At 50.7% G+C, this 20,407-nt stretch overlaps 1 protein-coding gene across 1 annotated transcript in view; it reads right to left on the bottom strand.

Moving 5' to 3' along the window:
• HIP1 (huntingtin interacting protein 1) overlaps window positions 1–15,468 on the bottom strand; it is a 150,770-nt gene extending 135,302 nt beyond the window's left edge. The window contains exon 1 of the mRNA XM_040456102.1: window positions 15,291–15,468. Coding sequence (XP_040312036.1) covers window positions 15,291–15,410 — 120 coding nt within the window. The 5' untranslated portion in view covers window positions 15,411–15,468. The remainder of the gene's footprint in view (window positions 1–15,290) is intronic.
• Between the last annotated feature and the right edge of the window lie 4,939 nt (window positions 15,469–20,407).

Raw genomic sequence — 20,407 nt, 5'->3', positions numbered from 1 at the left:
CATTCCTGGATTGTGGTGACAAGTCTGAGTTGCTATCTGACCCTTGAAACTGTGTACATGCAGACCTTCAACGGAAATAAAATCACACAACTGGTCACAGGCAGAGCCGCGACCCAAACACCAGTATTCTGCCCTCCTGTCTGTGCCTTCGCTTCGGCCTTTGTCTTTCCAGACTAGACAATTCCTTCTGCATGCCCTCTGTCATCTTAGCCGACATTTGAGCCAACCCTGGGACTTAGGACCAGAAAGACAGATTCCTCCAAGCACGCCATCCCTCCCCAGGTCCGGTGCAAAGGCGGGCCAGTGTGTGGGGGGTCATGGTCCAGGCAATCGCCTCCTGAGATCTCCTGGTAACTCTTCCTGTGGTTCTGTGCCCACCCTTGAAAATGTGGGATTTCCTCATCTAGGTGACCCTCAACTCAGGCGTCCTCGGGCAGCAGACCAACAGGGAAGCCAAGATCCATTCATTTACTTATCTCACAGCCATGAGCCTACCCCGTGCCCAGTAGTACACTAGTCCCCCAAATTTAGATGTGCTTAAGTACTAGTAAGAGAATCATAATATCAGCTGATATTTCTTCTTTTTTTTTGTTTTTTTAACTTTATTTGTTTATTTTGAGAGAGAGAGAGAAAGCATAAGCAGGGGAGGGACAGAGAGAGAGAGGGAGACAGAATTCCAAGCAGCCTCTGCACAGTCAGCACAGAGCCTGATGCGGGGCTCGAACTCACGAACCACGAGGTCATGACCTGAGCCGAAGTCAGACGCTTAACTGATTGAGCCACCCAAGCACCCCACGAGCTGAAACATCTGAGTGCTCGCTATATGGATGGCAATGCACTGAGCGTTTTCTTTGCATTATGTCATTTAATGCTTTCAACCGCCTGTGAGGTAGGTATTTTCATTACCGTAGATGCTATTCCCATGGCTCTCTGCTTAACTGAGTCAGATCAAGCTATGCCCACCAGCGTCTCTGTAAAGCAGCCTGCCTGGAACCCATGGCAGGTGACCCGCCGGACCTAAAGCCCATGCTCCTAACCTTTACAGAGTCTTGGGGCACAACCTGGACCCAGACACAAGGCTGGGTCTGCCTCAAATCTGGGCAAGGATTTGCAGAATGGACCCTAGGCGAGTTGAAATTTCTTTTCTAATCCTCACTTTCCTCTGGGAAACTGGACTGGATCAGAGGCCACACCTCAGAAAATGGGAGGCACCAGGGAGGGAAGGTCAACGCGTGAAGCAGGCTGGCAGAAGACAAAATGGCACCCTTTTGGACACCCTGCGTGGCCTCTGAGTCAGCGTCAAAGAGCTTTTCTGGAAAATCATTTTTGTCATGTGCTACCACCTTGGCCTAACGGACTAACCCCGGGAAGCCCAAGATCAGAAGTTGCTCCCGGAGTTTTGCAGTGCTCAGACTATGCAGATGTACCTGGTGGTCCTACAGAAGACTGTGCTTGGGCAGAAGTGACCAACTGCAAAAGACTTCTCACTAGGTAATTTTCCTGTGTGAGTGACTTTGGAAGGCCAGTTCTTGGTGGGCGGGGAGGCACAAGACCATCTCTGACCAATGCAGAAGAAGTTACCCATAGAAGTTAAGTGCAGCCAGGGCTACAGAGGAAGGTCTCACAGAGAAGGAAAGCCAAACAGAATTCTGTGTTCGAAGCTGAGAAACGGGACAGCAAAACTGGAATAACAAGGGCCAGGTGTTATCAAAAGACAGTCTCTCAACCAAGTCTCTCAACCTTCAGAGTGATCTCAGCCAATCCCCCTCATTTCACGACTGTGACTGAAGACCTGTATGTAGGAGGTAGGGACCACGATGGAGCAGGGGGAACCACAGCCAGGAGAAGCAAGACTTCCTGATTCTTTTCTTTTTTTAAGTTGATTTATTTTGAGAAAGAGAGAGACAGAAAGTGAATGTGGGCAGAGACAGAGGGAGGGAGAGAGAATCCCAAGCAGGCTCCGCACTATCAGCACAGATGCCCCACACAGAGCTCGAACTCACAAACTACGAGATCATGACCTGAGCTGAAATCAAGAGTCGGACATTTAACCGACTGAGCCACCCAGGCGCCCCCCCCCCTTTTTTAAAGATTTTATTTTTAAGCAATCTCTACACCCAACATGGAGCTCGAACTCACAACCCAGAGATCAAGCGTTCATGCTCTGCCGACTGAGCCAGCCAGGTGCCCTGAGGGTTCCCAATTCTTAATTCAGTGTTAAGGGAGCTCCTGGCTGCCAGGACTACCCAGGCACACTCCAGACCACCCTGGTGACCCTGAAGAAGGACCAGCACACTGCAGGGCCACCCCGAGGGAAGCTGTTCATTTATCACCACCTCTGATTCCTGACCACAAGTCAGCTCTCTTTCGAGCAAAGACGCCATCATGATCGTAGAGAAAACAAAGGGATTTCTCGCCCGCCTTTTTTAATAGACAGCACAGGGCTTGATCAAGAAAAAGAAAAAAGTAAGGTTAAGTAAATTATATCTGTGACCCTCACACTTGGAATTGCACCAAAGGACCCCACGGCGCAGCAGGAAAGAATGTTTGAACGGCTGCTGAATTGTTTTCCCAGGATAAGATTTCTGTGAATAGGCACCAAGTGTGGAAACGCAATGTTTTATCTATGGCCACAATAAGCACAGATGAAATAACAAGTGTCCCTCCGGGTTTAAAAAGGGTGGCCTGTCTGTGCAGCGAGGCAAGGGCTCCATGAGGTTTGTTGTCCCAGAGCGTGAGTTACCTGTTATCATCCCGTATCAGCTTCTTATCGCCAAAGTAACAAATTACCACCAATTTAGAAGCTTAAAACAACGCCCGTTTATCAGCTCTCGGTCCTGCGGGTCAGAAGGCTAACTCGGTTTCACTGGGCTAAATTCAAGGTGCTGGTGCAGCTGCGTTCCTTACTGGGAAAAGTTCAGATTACCCTCCCTATCTTAAGGTCCTTAATTACATCTGCAAAGGCCCTTTTCGCCACGTGAATGTGGTGGGAGGGGGGCGTATATTGTGTTGCCTACCACATCCTTGTCATCCCACCTGTGGGACACACTTCGGGAATACTGGCTCCCAGCACACCGACTCTTGCAGGCACAAGCCTCTTTTCTGGAAAGCGTCCCTCCCACTGAATCCTCCGCTCCTAAAACAGGCTCTCCTCTCCCCACCACCGTAGCCAAACCTACAGCTTCAGTCCAATGTGACAGAGACCACGTACATTCACCCCAGCATGGGGCACCAGCCTTGGAATGGGATCTGGGCCCTATTCCATTTTCGGTTAGAGCAACAATCAAATACAGTCAGGTCCTCAATACGCATTATGAGTTCACTCAGCAAACATTTGTTGAGGGCCTGCGGGGCCCTGAGCATCATGCTTGGGGTGGGGGCTACAAATAAGGCTAAGCTACAGGGAAACTCACAGTCCATCATGGACAGTCATCCAGATCAACACGTTGACAACAGAAACACGCAGAAATACCATCAAGTAGATGTGCCCAGAAGAGTGGTGGAGGAACTTCCCAGAGAGGGGGCCATCGGACGTGGGACTTCAAGAATGAGGAATTTGGCCAAGTGGAAAAAGTGGGAGCGGCATTCTAGGCCAAAAAGAACGGTGTGCCACCTGGAGACACACACAGGCGTGAAGCAGTGGGCTGCTGGGATAGAGTAGGGCTGGGGGGGAGGGGGTGTGGGGCGCAAAGTTTGGCTCTGTGCAATGCCCATATGCTTGAGTTTCAGCTTAGAGTGACAAAGAGGCTTTTAAAACATGGAGTTATAGGGGCGCTGGGTGGCTTAGTCAGTTGAGTGTTCGACTTTGGCTCAGGGCATGATCTCGCGGTTCGCGAGTTTGAGCCCCACGCTGGACTTGCTGCTGTCAGCCTGTCAGCGCAGAGCCCATTTTGGATCCTCTGTCCCCCTCGCTCTGCCCCTCCCCGGCTTACGCTCTCCCCAAAATAAATAAATATTAAAAAAAAATTAAAACGTGGAGTGATACAAGCAGGTATGCCTTTTAAAACAGAACTCGTTAAGACAGCCAAAGGGAGGGTAGATCTCACGAGGGGCGACGCTGGATGGCAGGAAGGCCAGCTGGGCTGTGCAAGACGTAGCCCAGGCTCCAGAAAAAGGTCTGAGCTAAGGCAGAAGCAGCGGGTGGCAAAGCAGGAGCGATATGGGCAACAATCGAGGAGTCAAGAAGACACAACTGGACTCCATGCCTAGCAGCAGGGGCGCAGAATGCGGGGAGGTCAAAATGGCCGCGAGAATTTCAGCTTCAAGGGTCAGGGATGGTTTATAAACTGGGATTCTCTAGGACTGAGAACAAAGGACCGTGAGCCAGTTGGTGGCAGGAGACAAAGTTCGGGTCTAGGTGTGTTGGGGTAGTTTTGTTTTTTATCAGCAGTAATGGGCTGAAGGCTGTACAGGGAGGTCCCTTCCTGCAATAAGAATCTCAAGAAAACAGGGCACCTCAAGTCACTTCCAAGCATGAGTCAGGGAGCCGACGTTCAAGAGGAAGTCCCTGAGAACCACCCAGAGTTACGTCAGACAGCTGGTCTCTTCAGGGGCCCCGGCTCTTGCTGGCTCCAGTTGTGCTCCCATGAACCCAGAGTCAAGGTGTACTTCTTAGGGTTCACAGTTCAGAACTGGGACCAAAAATGGCTGACACTCATCAGGGCTTCATTCAAAATATTTCATCCTTCATTCTATGGACCCTTATCAAGAGTCACTCAGGGCCAGATGCTGGGTCAGGAGCCTGAGGCTTCAAAGATGAATAAGGTTCTCAACACAGAGTCTTGGCATGCCTACCAGGTGCCAGGCCCAGAGAGGTAGAGTCCTGGGCTGACCTGTTACTTCAAGGGAAGTTGCCCTGCATCTTGCTCAGAGGCAAAACCACACAGCTCATGCCTGTCAATCTCTTTCTGAAGGATCATGGAAAATGGGAGGGAAGAATATAGCATCGGTCAAGACGGACCCAAGAAAAACCAGAGAAAGCATTAGTTTCCAGATCAATATGGCAGAAGGGCCACATGACAGGCAGTAAGACGTAATCACACACACACACACACACACACACACACACACACACACCAACAACTGTCTAAACTAAGAACTGTCATTGTCATTGTGGGTTGGCCCCAGGGACCATGCAGCAGGACAGGGACCTCACAGAACCACTGTTAGAAGGTCAGCGTTTCGGCCATGTTCCCTCAAGACATCCCCCAAGCTCCCAGGTTCTCACACATTGCTCGTCAAGCAAGACTCGATCTACATCTGTGGAGCACAAGCCAAGCGTGGGGTCATGTCTTCCACAAGTCCGCCACCCAGATTTTTTTTTAACTAGTTTTACTGTTATTTTTTTAAGTTTGTTTATTTATTTTGAGAGAGAACAAGCTGGAGAGGGGCAGAGAGGCCGTGGGGCGGGAGGGACAGAAAATCTGAAGTGGGCTCCACTCTGACAGCAGACAGCCCAATGCGCGGCTTGAACTCACAAACCAGGAGATCATGACCTGAACCGAAGTCAGACGCTTAGGCAACTGAGCCACCCAGGTGCCCCCCCCACCCCAGATCTTTGCTTTTATTCAAATATGCTTCTTTTGAGCCCAGACCACACTTTCTTCTCTCATTCTCTCCCTTGAGAACTTTTCATCACCTGATTTATTTTGTACTTCACGGACCTCCTGAGCCTTAGCCAGCGTGTAATTCCCTCTGCGAGACATGGAGTGACTCACTGAAAGACAAGGGAGGACCTGAGGGCCCGTCTGCCGCTGCAGACACAAGACACAAATGAATGGAAGCCGAGGGCAACACGCTCAGTGTGGTCTAATGATAAGTCTCAACTTCACAACTACCTGTTACAGCGGGGCGTGGAACATGATGCTTGGATATTTGTGTGTCTTCAGTCAAAAGCTGAATCAGAAGGCTTTTCACAGGGGAGGGGCGCCTGGGTGGTTGAGTTGGTTAAGCACCTGACTCCTATTTTCGGCTCAGGTCATGATCTTGTGGTTTGTGGGATCGAGCCCCGTGTTGGGCTCTGCACTAACAGCACAGGCTGCTTTGGGTTCTCTCTCTGCCCCTCCCCTGCTTATGCTCTCTCTCTCTCAAAATAAATAAATAAACATTAAAAAAAAAAAAAGAAGGGTTTGGGGTGCCTGGGTGGCTCGGTCGGTTAAGCGTCCAACTTCAGCTCAGGTCATGATATCACAGTTAGTGAGTTTGAGCCCTGTGTCGGGCTCTGTGCCGACAGCTCAGAGCCTGGAGCCTGCTTCAGATTCTGCGTCTCCCTCTCTCTCTGCCCCTCCCATGCCCATGATCTGTCTCTGTCTCTGTCTCTAATAAATAAACATTAAAAATTAAAAAAAAAAAAAAAGAAGGGTTTTCACAGGGGAAGCTATATTTGGGGGAGACCTCAAACGGTGGGTGGGCATGTAAGTGGTAAGTTCTTGGCCTTCTCAAGACACTGTCTCTTACTCCCTGGAAGGAGGGTTTTTTTTAACCTTCTGTATTTTGAAATATAACATAGAGAAAAAGTGCACAAAATAAAATGTACAGGTTAATAAATTATCATAAACTACTACACAGACCAATCAACAGATTGATGGCAGGACCTCAGCCACTCTCCTTGTACATCTTCCCAATCACTAACCTCCCTTGCATCCAAGGACAATATTTATCTGGCCTTTTATGGTGATCGTCCGTCCCCCTATTTCCCCTTATTTCTTTACTGCTTTACCGTCGAAGCAGCAGACTTAATACCAGTTTAGCTTTGCCTGTTTTGTGAACTTGATACAAATGGAAGCATACAGAAGGTGTCCTTTTGGCTCTGCCTTTTTTTTTTTTTTTTTCCATTCACCATTCTGTGTGTAAGATTCATCCACGTTGTTGAACGTAACTCCAGCTTCTTCATTCTCTGTGTTGTGCAGTATCCCGAGGAGAGACCACATCACGATTCAGTCAGTGATCCATCGACTGTTAAGGACTTTTGGATTATTTCTAGTCTGGAGCTGGTGCAAAAGGTGGTTATGAATATGCTTCCAGAGATCTTTTGGGGCACGTGTGTGCACTGCTGTTGGGTATACAGCTAACAGGAAAAGTGCTGGCCTCTTGAGTCTGTACATCCTTAATTTTAGGATAACACCAGGCTGCTACCCAACGCGGTTGCACAAACATGCAGCCCCGTCAGCAATGCACGAGCGTTTCCATTGCTCTGCACCCTTGCCAATGCTCGGCACCGTCAGTGTTTCTTTTTTTTTCCATTTTTATTTCAGCCATGTTGATGGGTACATAGTGGTATCTCATTGCAATTAAAAAAATTTTTAATTTTTTTTGTGGGTACTCATTGCAATTAAAAAAAAATTTTTTTAACATTTATTTATTTTTGAGAGACCGAGAGAGACAGAGTGCAAGTGGGCAAGGGGCAGAGAGAGAGGGAGACACAGAATCCGCAGCAGGCTCCGAGTTCTGAGCTGTCAGCACAGAGCCCGACGTGGGGCTGGAACTCATGAACTGTGAGATCATGACCTGAGCCGAAGTAGGATGGATGCTTAACCGACTGAACCACCCAGGTGCCCCTCATTGCAATTTTAATTTGCATTTCCTTGATTACTAATGAGGTTGCACGTTTTCATATGTTTATCGGCCATTCATTCTCTTTTGTGAAGTTCTTCCTGCCTATTTTTCATTTAGGCGGTCCTTTGATCTCTTTTCGGATTTTTTTTTTTTTTTTACACATTCTGGAAACAGGCCCTCTGATAGTTATGTGTGTTGCAAAAATCTTCTGGGAGGAATTTCAGAAGTCCAAATAAATCAATTGGAAAAGACTTAGAGAAAAAAAAAATCTGTCATTTTTTTCTAAGTTACCAGCCCCAGACCAGGCTTCAGCTTTAAAGGGAGATCTAGAAAAAACACAATTTGAGATAAGACCCACCAGGTTCAAGCGTCTGCGAGCCCATTTCCTGAGTGCTCTCGGGCAAGTCACTTAAGCTCTCTGAGCCTCAGTGACCACACTTGAGAACGGCCCACTATTTGTCACATGGCTGTTCTGTGGCTGAAGGGAGGTTATGTGCAAATGTGCTTTATAAACTGCCTATCAGTTAAAATCAGAAGCAATCGGCCACACTGGCTTCCTGAATGGCCCCAACCAGCTTCCCGAGAGCTGTCTTGTAGCGCTAACAGAGGCGGCAGCAGCAACCTTTCAGATCCAAGAAAATCCCCATTCTCCCTTCCACCGTCTCAGCCAGAGGACACCTTCAATCCCCGTCCCTCTGCCCGCACTGTGTCAGACTGGACTGCCCACGAGCCAGGAACAGGGCTCCTCCCCGCCTGCCCGGGCAGGAAAACAGGAAGCAGCCCCCACCCTGCCAGGAGGTGGGGCTGACAAGCTCCCTTTCCTAGGTGGGCACCTCTCCAGGCCATCAACCCTCTGGATGCGGGAGAAGCACTGGCCGCTGGCCCACCGCCCCGCCACCCCCCACCCGGGTCTGCTCCGTACTTTGTCCCAAGGTGGTGGAGTGAGTGGGCCGGTGGACAAGGGGTGTAGAACAGTCCTCCTCGGTGCCTTGCTGACATGCCAGGCAAGGAGCCCTTTCAGTGCCCAAGTGGGGCGGGGACTCAGCTCTCCGGCCACGTGGGTGCTCCTCATCCCATTCTAAGCAAGGTTCAGCCCCATCCTTTCATGCGCCCCAGTCTACATACAGGGGGGATGTGGAAGCTTCTCAAGGGAGCAGCCTAGAGCTCCGATCAAGCGCGGGTCCCTATTCCTCAGGGTGGAAACCCGCTTACAGGAATTTTATTAGCCCAAATGGTTGAGAGCTGGAAATCTTGCCCGGCCTCCCCAGTTTGAGCGGAGAAATTCAGTAGCAGAGCCAGATTTGCTCACTCCCCAGGGAGCACTCTCACATTATTCCGCACTCGTGTGCACATCCCTTACTCCAGCAGCAGTACGCAGGCCACTGCCATCAGGGGCCTGGGACACACTAGGCCAGTTTCTGTCCCTTCCCCGTAATACCTTCTAGCTCAGAATGGCCCCACCCGAAGCAGAAAGAAACCTTGGGAAGTCCAAGCCCGTGTTCTGGGAATGTTTCTAAAGTGTTCGGAACTCAACGGAAATCCAAATCATCGACCGTGAGCCCCAATCCCGTCTCTAGACTCTGCAGGCTCTCTCCTAAAAGGATACCCTGTGCTCGCTTCGGCAGCACATATACTAAAAGGATACCCTGGGCGCACCAGCCTGGCACACAGGGCAGTCACTTGGTAAGAGTTAATCATTGGAGAAATCAAAGGAGACAGAGGGAGAGTCTCCAAAATGTGCAAAGGGAAAGTACTCTGCAAGCAGAGGCCTGCCTGTAGCACCCAGGCTCCCAGTAGATCCTCCAACTGTTTTACATCCACACATTTGGCAAACAGGCCCAGCGCCTGCCTCCTGCAAGGGCTCGCTCAGCACGGAGAGCCAGACCCTGCCCCCAAGAGCTTACAGTCTGGGAGAGAAGCCACGGTGTGACCTGGGTGAATGGGACAGACAGACGGTAGCTACGGGCCCCTGCTGGCTGGAATACCTGATCTGGCTGGAGGAGACTGCAGTGGCGGTCTAGTGGAGGGATGCGGTGTTAAGGCCCGGAAGAGAGAGGCACCAGGGACCCTTAGGTGCCCCGTCATGCAGGGCTTCTTGGGACCCAGCAAAGGTTCTTGAAAAAAGGGGGTTACAGAAGCCAGTGTTGGGCTTTAGAGACAACCCGCCTGGCCCCAGGCTATTTGGGAAGCAGAAAGGAGGGGATTACACCAACGCTGGCAAGAGGTGCTAAGGGCAGGAACCGTGCAGAGCAGAGCAGTGGACAAGAGAAACATCACAGAACACAGTGTGGCTGTGAGGAAACAGGAAAGGGAGGACTCACAGTGGAGGCCAAGGAGCTGAAGGGGACCAGCGAGGACCAGACACCGGCATTCAGAGGCTGGGGAGGCCCAAAGTTGAGTCTGGAGCATGTGTGGTTTATGTAGGGACAAACGTCCAATGGGAAGTGGTCACACAGGCCAAGAACTCAGGAGGTGGCGTCACAGGAAGTAAGAAAAGAAACTATCAGAGTTGCTGAGCACAGAGGAAGTGGACAGAAGGTGAAAGAGAAGTGGGGTGAGGTTAGCACTTTGGGGACCCAACTGTTAGGGGGAGAAAGAGAGCTGAGGGGGCTAGGCTGTGACTCCAGGGTGACAATCAAGCACAATCTGGGGCTGGTTTTCCTGAGTTTGGGTCCCGACTCTGACCCTGACTTCAGAACCTTGGGCTGGTTACTGACATGTCTAAGCCTTGATTTCCTCATCTGTAAAATAGGGATCATAATTTGTAAATTCCTTCCAAGAACTGGGAGCAGGTGTGGCTCGTAAAGGCCTTTACCATGTGCACACAGCAAATGCTATAAATGTTGGCTATTCTCATTATCATCAATGGGAGGAAACCAAAGTACAGAACCACAAGTTCAAAGAAAGCTCTTAGCATCCTCTCTACCTTTCCAATACCAACTAAGAGAGCAAGCAGGGGACAGGAGGGGGACAGCACCTTTTATGTTAGAAACCATTCCTGTGCAGCCAGAGTCAAGAAGCCCTGATCCCTCGGGGCGCCTGGGTGGTTCAGTGGGTTGAGCGTCTGACTTCGGCTCAGGTCATGATCTCACAGTTCGTGGGTTTGAGCCCCATGTTGGGCTCTGTGCTGACAGCTGGGAGACTGGCGTCTGCTTCGGATTCTGTGTCTCCCTCTCTCTCTGCCCCCTCCCCTGCTCACGCTGTCTCTCTTAAAAATAAATAGTCATTAAAAAAATTTTTTTTTAAAAGAAGCCCTGATCCCTCTGCTCAAACCCCAAAATTTTCGAGCAGGTGAATCAAAGCCAGAGCTGAAGATCATGAGCAAAATGGTAGAAACACCCCCTGACGTTTTGGTCATCAGATTTCAGAACCCTGGCTTCTTGGTTTACTCGCTGCGTGACCTTGGACAAGTCACTTGGCCTCTCTGAGCCTGACCTATTAAATAGAATAATGGCTATAAATCACTCAGCATGTTTCTAGTGCCCACCAGGCCCTCAATAAATATTTGTTTCTGTCTCTTCCTCTCGAGAACCCGAGTTTCCTGGCTCTTTCCAGCTCACGGTTGGTTGGGATCCTGTTACTCTGTGGCGGGCTCCACCGGAAGAGATTGTGACCAAAGGCTCTGTGTTTCCAGAGCCCCAACGCCTCCTCTGACCTTAGCAATCACCAACCATAGAGCAGAGGTGCTCAAATTTCAGGGTGCCCAGGGCTACCCAGGGCTCTGGCTGAAATGCAAGCTCTCATTCAGTAGGTGATGCTGCTGCTGTAAGTCCTCTGTGTAGAAGAGCCCCACAGTAGCTGGTCCACCTCTCTGCTGACTCATGAGCTCCCTCAGGCTGGTCTCTTTATCTTACCCATCTCTGTGTCCCCTCCACGCTCTCTGCTCACTAAATGGATGGTGAAAACATAAACCATGGAGAAAACCATTTTCCAGCTAAGCAAATACAGACAGGGAATTCTGTCTATGGGTGCCAGCCCTCCTGGTTCATTCCAGAATTGCCCTCCTTGGCCAACATGAGGACAGCGTGGTAGAAGGGGCCTGGGACCTGGAGTCCTGGATCTGAATCTTGCTTTTCAGTCACCAGCGGGTGGCCCTGGGCAAGTTACCAAGCTCTCACCCGTAAGATGAGGGTGTTTAATACCCAACCACAGTAGAGCCCCCAACGATGGCTAAAACGTGCTGTATAAACTGTAAAGTGTTCCAGGCAAGGTATCTTTACCCCAGCAAGTTTTTTGAGGGCAAGAGCCACTTTTCACTCCCCTAGAACCTGAAGGGTGCTTGTGATGGGCTGGATGGGGGACACAGCAGGGATCAGGTTGGAGATGGGGGTTGCGGCAGGTGGGTCTGGGGTCCCCACTCTGGCAGGGATGCTGGCCTAACTACGAGGAAGGCAGAGAATTCACAGTCCTCTCATGGGCATGGGGCACGGCTCCTGACTGAGGGTGTAGGAGACAAAGGACCAGGAGGGCACTCAGGGGCTGTTAGGAAAAAGCACCAAGTAATTAAAGATGCCACCTGATGCCCACAGCTGAGTTTAACCCAGGCGAGGGCTTCCCTGCTGAGGTTAACCAATCATTTTCTACCCTCACCTACAGCTGGCTCAGCACTAACACAGGCATCTGAGGACACAGGTGAGAGCAAGACACAATCATGGGGCGCCTGGGTGGCTCAGTTGGTTAAGTGTCCAACTCTTGATTTCAGCTCAGGTGATGATCTCACGGTTCACGAGATCGAGCCCTGAGTTGGGCTCGGTCGGCACATAGCCTGCTTGGGATTCTTTCTCTCTCCCTCTCCCTGTACCCCTCCCCAGCTTGCGTGCTCTCTCAAAATAAATAAATAAACTTAAAAAAAAAAAAAGACACAGTCTTGTCCTCATGAAGCTCCTAGTTTACCGAGGGCAACAAAGAGTGACAGGACAGGGTAACAGGTGCTACGGGTTGAGAGGCGGGAGTGGCCAATTCTGCTTTTCAGCCACTTAACCTCATCTGCTCTCATCTCCAGACGTGTCCTTTGCCATTCCCCATTTCTAGAATGCCCACCTCCCCTCCTCTCCACCCAGCAAGGACTATCTCATGCTGAATGGCGGTTAGGTCCTGGTGAGGGCTCCCAACCCCTCTCCACACCCACGCCAATCTGTACTTTCCGCATGTGCTCTCGGTAATTATCACATTACCTAGGAACACTTCTGCCCCCCCTACTGAAGAGTTAATCACAGCCTGCACCATTACTTAACATTTGTGCTTCCTTCAGTCTCCCCAGATTACAGCAATAATCACTAAAATTGTGTCCCAAAGTTTACAAAAATGCCTTCACGCCTCTTATTTAATTTAACCCCCACAATACACCTGTAAGGTAAGTATCATCTTTATTTTATAATAAGGAAAACTTAGAAAGGTCTGCCCGAGGTCATATAGCCTATCCAAGTGCCTGGCTATGAAACTCAAACCTCTTACACTCCAATGCCACCGTTCTACCCAGAGGCACTGGGTGCCACTGTTGCCTCAGAGGCAACACAGCGCAGTGGTTAAAGGCTGGGACCACTTCCAGCTGTGTGACCTTGGGCAGGTGACTTAACCTCTCTGTGCTTCAATTTCCTCATGGAAAATGGGGCTGATGCCCACCTCATTGGTCCTTGTTGAGATTAAAGAAGGCAATACAGCAAAGTACTTAGAACAGCGGCAAACACAATAATTAGCTACAATTATCACTACACCTTGGCTGATTCTCATGGTCTCTCAACTCATTAAAAGTATTTTCTAGCTCATTTTTATATCTCATAATACATTGGATACAGTTGAAGTCATTAAACAAAATGAGCTTTTGCAGATTGATTAATGCCAAGTTTTAGGACTGTTCTCTTTTCTTTGCTTTCATACCCCCCCCCCTTACGGTTTCAATAATAGAGAAACTCTCTTTTCCTGCCCCAGCCTACCTCCTCACTCTCCCCCCCACCCCCAAAACAAGGCACCCGGTCAGGTGTGGCCAATCGCAAGGGTTCCACATATAAAATACCAGCAAACATTGACCTAGAGTCTCCTTTGTTGGGTGGTCCCTGGGTAGCGAGGGGACATGCCAGTCCTGAGTAGAAGGAAGCTTTTGCAAATCTAATTTCCATCACTATAATGGGTCAAAGTTTTACGTGTCTTCCTCTAGTGCTCCAGTTTTTACTGATTTGAAACTCCAGACGGAATGGGTTATCATAAAAGAACACCTATTTCTTTTCCTTTCCCATTAAAAAAAAAGAAGACTATTCACACTGCTTCCTGGAGCAAGAAGCCTCAGGATCAGGCAGCTCGTTGAGGCAGGAACACACACAGTGGACAAGCAGACGGAAAGATTCTTTCCTTCCAAGGGGGCCAGTCCACAGAGCCAGAAACCCAAACCCAGCTGGTCCCTGGGAGGCAGCAGGGAACTGCCATCTCTCCCATCACGCCTGGGGTAGGATGACCCAGGAAGGGGACACTCCCTACTTTACGCCACCCAGACACACGTGCAAAGGGCCAGAGGCAACTGGAAAGAGAAGATGAAGTTCCCAGGGGGTGAAAAGCTTTCTTCTTTGCAAGATTCCATACACAGAATACACAGTCAGGTCCTCACAATCTTTCTATCTAAAACCCCAAAGGCCTTCCTTCACATTGTACTGTGTTTGGCGGTGGGGGTGAGGCAGAACACAGCAGGGGAACCAGCCTCTGGCTGTGGAGGCCCAGCTGGATCTTCAAAGGTTCTATCCTGAGCGGGAGAGTGAAGCACAAATCTGCCCATGCAACTTTGGCACCGGGATTAAAAGAAGTGCTGTGCCCTTTGAAATGGATTTTGCATACAAACGAGTTGATGAACACCAGAAACATGTCCGCTTTATTCAGTCAAATCAATACACCAGGCATTCAAACTCCGAGGTAGAAATGGATTGTGGCTTTTTGTTGATGACACTGGGGAATTTTGGCCCCCAGCCCTGCTCAGGCTGGACAAATAGGGCAGTCTGCCTATTAGCTGTCAGGCACATCTTGGGGGATGAAACCAAAATCCCAAGTCAGGGCTCTGGGCATCACTGGGCAGCTCATCCTGACCAGCAGCGGGCTGTCCGGCCAAAGGCCGGCCCCTGGCCCCTGGCCCCTGGCCCCTGGCCGGCCCTCTCCTCCAGCCCCCATTTTCCAAGCTCGGCCACACGTCGCATTTCCTACATTCCTTCTCGCCGCTCAGACCCCTGCAGCCTGGCCCTCGAAGGCCGACAGCTGGGGGTGGCGTGAGCCAAGCAAGAGGCACTAGGAAGGGGGTGCTGGGGTTGGGGGGTGGGGGGAATGTCAGTGCAACCCAGAAGCGGTGGAGAGGGGAGGAAAGGGCTCCCCGCTTCTCATCCCAGTCCAGCGCTCCGCTCTCCGCCGCCACACTTGAGTGGCCCCCCAATGCGCTTCCCCTGCTGAGAGGGCACCCCTTCCATTCGGTCCTTCTTCCGTTCCTTCGGCTCTCACCGTCCCTGTGACCCCTGCCCTGCCCCACGGGTCGTGCCAGCTCCTCGGAGCCGCCCTGCCCTTCTCCCCAGGCCAGCTGGGATGCCTCCGGGTCCCCGACCTCCCCAGGATCGCCTCGACCTGAGCACCCAGATGCTCCCTCTCGCGGCCCCCTTGCCCCGTCCTCCCTGGGCCTGAAGACCTCTGCCCCCTTCAAAGCCCCTCCCGGGCACTGCGTCTCTCGGGATGCCCAAGCCACGCATGCCCCAGGGTCCCCCGGTCCTCACCTGAGTCCGCTCGAAGCTCTCCCGTTCGGCCGCCTCGATCCCCGCGCCCACCCCGCGCCGGCTCAGCACCTTGGGCAGCGGGTTGGGCACCTGCTTCATGGAGCTAGCCATCCGGTCCATGTCGCCGCGCGGAGCCGAGTCAGGGGCCCTCGGCCGCCCCGGGATCCCCACGGCGCCGCCCGCCCCGCCCTACCCGCTGGGATCCGGCGCTAACGGGATGGCTTCCGCCTCTTATTGGCTGGGAGCGCTGCTACTCTCCCGCGGCCCCGCCCCACCCAGAGGCTTCCCCGCCCGCCCCCGCCCCCTCTGGAGCCCCACCGCGCGCCCCGCCCCTCTGGAGCTCTCCGGACCGCGAGGCGCGCAGCGACCGGCCCGGACGCCTGTCCGTCACCGGTTCCAGCCGCCCCCGGAGGGGGCGGGGCGGGGGGGCGGGGCCCGGGCCGGGGCTGCCCTGACCTGCCCTCGCCCGCCCCTCCCCCGACGCCCGGCGCGCCGCTTTCCCCGCCTGTTCCCCGCGAGCCGCGCTCTCCTCGGCGGCGGGCGCTGCCAGGTTCCCGGCGTGGTGGGCGGGGGTCACGCGGGCTGGAGCGCCGGGCCTCCCGCAGGGAATCCAGGCCGCCTGGGAATAGCCTTGTTTACGCCGCTCGGGCGGGACGGGAGAGCGCGGGATGGACGGGCTCGGCGGCCGCAGCCCGGGGAAGCGCTGCCCCAGGCCAGGTCCCCGCTGGAAGGGCCAGCGTTGGCCAGACCTGGCGGCCGGAGTGGCGGCCCCCACCCTGCTCCCTCTGCTTCCTCCCGCGTCCTGACCCTGCCCTGCAGCCCTGCCCATCCCCTTTGTAACGATCGCCGATCGCCGACCCGAGGGCGCTGGGTGGGACAGTGGGACACCTATCCAAACCTCTCCGGATCTGGAGCCGGCCAGAACAAACTTGTTGGTAGAAACCCCTGCTTCTGTTTGTGTTTATATGCGGCTCGGGGCCACCCCTCCCATCCTGTTCGGTGTCAGCCAGGGTGCCGAGAGGCAGAGGGAAGCGGGATCGTTAGCGGAGTTGCCGAAGAAAGAAGTTTCCCGTTAAATGCTAATGTTGATGTTTTAAAGACAAATGTTTTAAAACTGGAGGTGACGAAAAGTATTAATTTTTTTTTAACTAAGAGCTTTTGATAAAAATTCACACATTCAATGGAGAAGTGAATGAGGGGGTGGGCCTTTACAGGCACTAGGGAAGGCTTTTGCTCAGACCTGTGCTTTCGGGGACTGGTATTGTGTGGACCAGATTATGGGGGCGAGGAGGAAGGGAGGGAACCAACAGGGAGACTCCAGCAGTAGGTGAGAGACATTGAGGGCCTACAAAGAAATGAGGAATGTCCCGTGGGATGTTTTAAGGATATGCTTGGATGCCTGGAGTGGGGAGAGGGAGGAGGCAGTGGTGGGGCCAGAATCCCCCTATAAGGAGGGATTTCAGGGTGGCCAAGAGATGTAGGGGTAATTGCCTTGAGGCTATATTTGCATAACACACTGGTTTCACCTTTTGGGGGGTAGTGGCTCCCTTTGGGTTTCTCTGAGGCAGAAGTGAGCTGTCGCCTAGTTTTCAAGGCTTTGTGTCTGGGAAGGCATAGGATATCAAATGCACAGTGTGGGCGCTGGCTGAAGAAGAGGCCAATGTCTTCAATTTCTGGGCAGAGCAATGTCAGCACAGGCCAAAGGGCCGGTGACGGGTGGAAACACAGGAACCTGGGGAGAAAGAATCAGAGAAACAGAAGGGGAGCCAAGGCCAAGGTGGGAGGACCTGAGGGAGGTGTATCAGCAAACCGTGGGCTCTGGGGATGTAAAGACAGTAGATGAGGGCCCTGTTTGGGGGCTGTGAAGACGTCTGGGTCAGAGCTGCGGTGGGGAAGGGATTACACACTGGAAGGGCTAATTGAATTGAAGAAGGAACACATACAAAGGTGTGAGCTAGAAGCTGAGGATCAACCAGGGAGGATGAAGAACCCGGGGATTAGAACAGTGGGAAGCTGTTATCAGCCTTAGACCTAAAGGGACATGGGCAAGGGAGCTGTACCCCAACCAACTGGGGGCTCCAGTCTTGGGAAGGGAGGCATCTGACCAGAGCTGTGGCCTCACGTAAAAAAAAAAACAATCATTGGGAGACACTAGTCTCTAGCTCTCCTATCTCTGGTTTACCACTGGCGCCTTCCACTGGCCAAGCCTAGCAGAGAAGAGGGGTAGGGGGCAGGGAGGATGCATCGCTACCGCTTCCGCCCCTCCTTCTACATACGGAGCAGAGTGGAGAAGATTCAAGGCTGGATCTGGCCCAGCACAGGGGCTCCCAGGAGTATGGCTACCAGGAAAACAGACAAGATTGACAGTTCATGTAACCTCTGCGTGCCCATTCTTAGCCCGCACCCGCCTCACGCTCTGGATCCAGCTAGAGTGATTTATGACCCTTTGCCCAGAGTTTACTGCTTCGATAAACAAGGGCCCTTTAAACGGGGATTAAGGGCTCAACCTACTTCTTATTAGGATAAACCAGAGTAGGAATCAGGAATTTGTGGTTTGGAGGCACCCTGTGGAGAAAGACTCAGGCGAGTTAACCTTTGTCTGGAACTTAGAGTGAGTTAAAAATAAGGATTTCTCTTTGCCAAGGATTGAGGGAAGCCCTCCCCCAGGATGTAAACTGCAGGACCCTGCTGGCTTCCTTCAGCTCTTACCAGCTGAATATATGAATATAAGAGCCATTTGTATGGCAGTCTTCCCCTGATCCGCATTTTCACTTTCCGTGGTCTCAGTTCCCACGATCCGAAATATTAAATGGAAAATTCCAGAAATAAACAATTTGTAAGATTGAAATTGCGCACCATTCTGAGTAGTGATGGAATCTTGCATGTCCCGCTCCGTCTTGTCCAGGATGTGATTCATCGTTTTGTCCAGCGGATCCATGCCGTATTCGGTACCCGCCTATTAGTCACTGTCACCGTGGTTGTGTTCAAATAACCCTTATTTTACTTAATAATGGCCCCAGAGCACAAGAGCAGTGATGCTGGTAATTGGATATGCCAAAGAGTAGCTGTGAAGGTGGAAGTTCTCTTCTAAGGAAAGATAAAAATTGTATGCTGAAATTGCGAAGATCTACAGTAAGAACGCATCCTGTATGTATCTGTGAAACTAAAGAAGGAAAAAGAAATTCTAGCGCTAGTTTGACTGTTGTCAATCTGTTACTAGGCCTAATTTATAAACTAAACTTTATCATAGACATGTAGGTATAGGAAAAACATAGTATCTATAGGGTTCATAACTACTGGTGGTTTTAGGCATCCACTGGGGACCTTGGAACTATCCTCTGTGGACAAGGGGGACCACTGTATTATACCTTCTGGAGATTCCTGGTTTCTGGACATGGAAACCTAATCTCTGGGAAAGCCACAGGGGGATAAGTGTCTTATTACCTGTCTCTCCATAACAGGTGAAATTGGTCCCTCCCCACACCTAGTTTGGATCTGATTTAGTATCTGGTATGAGGATATAATAGCTGGCCACATTATTCCTACCAGTTCCTGGAGCCCAAATACACGTTTTAATAATTTTAATAAGATATGATTAACATATGGGGTGCCTGAGTGGCTCAGTGGGTTGAGCATCTGACTCTTGATTTCGGCTCAGGTCATGAGCTTATGGTTCGTGAGTTGGAGCCCCGTGTCAGGCTTTGCGCTGACAGCATGAAGCCTGCTTGGGATTGTCTCTCTGCCCTTCCCCTGCTTGTGTTCGCGCGCTCTCTCTCTCTCTCTCAAAATAAATAAACTTTTAAAATTTTTATTAAAAAAGACATAATTAGATACATTAAATTGAATATATTTAGGGGTGACTGGGTGGATCAGTCACTTAAGTGTCTGACGTCAGCTCAGGTCATGATCTCACAGTTCATGAATTTAAACCCTGCATGGGGCTCTGTGCTGACAGCTTAGAGCCTGGAGCCTGCTTCAGATTCTGTGTCTCCCTTTCTTTCTCTCTCTGCCCCTCCCCTGCTCACACTTTGTCTCTGTCTCTCTCTCTGACTCTCAAATAAAAATAAACGTTAAAAAAATAAAAAGTAAATAAAAACTATTAAAAATGTTTTTAATTGTATATATTTAAGACCTACAATTTGATGAGTTTTGATACATGAAACCATCACCACAATCAAGACAGGGAACATATCTATCAAGCCCAAAGATTTCCTCAGGTCCCTTTGTAATCCATCCCTACCTCATCCCAAAATCCTGTGTCTAAGCAATTGCTGATCTGCTTTCTGCCACTAAAAATCAACTGCATTTTCTAGAATTTTAATTAAATGGAATCATACAAGATGTATTATTTATGTTTTTTTTTCACTAAGAATAGTTATTTTGAACCATATATGTTATTACATGTATCAATAGTTTGCTTTTTATTGCTGAGTATTATTCCAGTGTACAAATAGTCCATAATTTGTTTATCCAGTAATCTACTGATGGAAATTTGGATCCTTTCTAGTTTTTGACTATTACCAAAAAAATGAAAAAAAAAAAAAAAAAGCTGCTATAAGCAGTCATGTACAAGTCTTTGTATGAACATTTGCTTTCATTTCTCCTGGGTAAATACTTCGGATTGTTATGTCTGGGTTGTATGGTAGATGTATGTTTAACTTTTTAAGAAACTGCCTCATCATTTTCCAAAATGCTTGTAACACTTTACATTCCCACCATCAGTGTGCAAGGGTTCTGGTTGCTTCACATCCTTGTCAACACTTGATATGGTCCGTGTTTTTAATTTTAGCCATGCATGCGGTGGTATCTCACTGGTGTTTAAATTTGCATTTCCCCAATAACTAATGAAGTTAAGTGTCTCTTCAGACACTTATTTGACATCTGTATATTCTTCCTGGTAAGGTGATTGTTTAAATCTTTTGCCCATTAAAAAAAACACAAAATAGGGGCGCCTGGGTGGCGCAGTCGGTTAAGCGTCCGACTTCAGCCAGGTCACGATCTCACGGTCTGTGAGTTCGAGCCCCGCGTCAGGCTCTGGGCTGATGGCTCAGAGCCTGGAGCCTGTTTCCGATTCTGTGTCTCCCTCTCTCTCTGCCCCTCCCCCGTTCATGCTCTGA

The sequence above is a fragment of the Herpailurus yagouaroundi genome, unplaced genomic scaffold (genome assembly GCF_014898765.1).
Source record: "Herpailurus yagouaroundi ecotype Mexico unplaced genomic scaffold, PumYag 216, whole genome shotgun sequence".
NCBI lineage: Eukaryota > Metazoa > Chordata > Mammalia > Carnivora > Felidae > Herpailurus > Herpailurus yagouaroundi.
The sequence above is the reverse complement of the archived record's forward strand: the minus strand, read 5'-3'. Positions and strand labels throughout refer to the sequence as shown.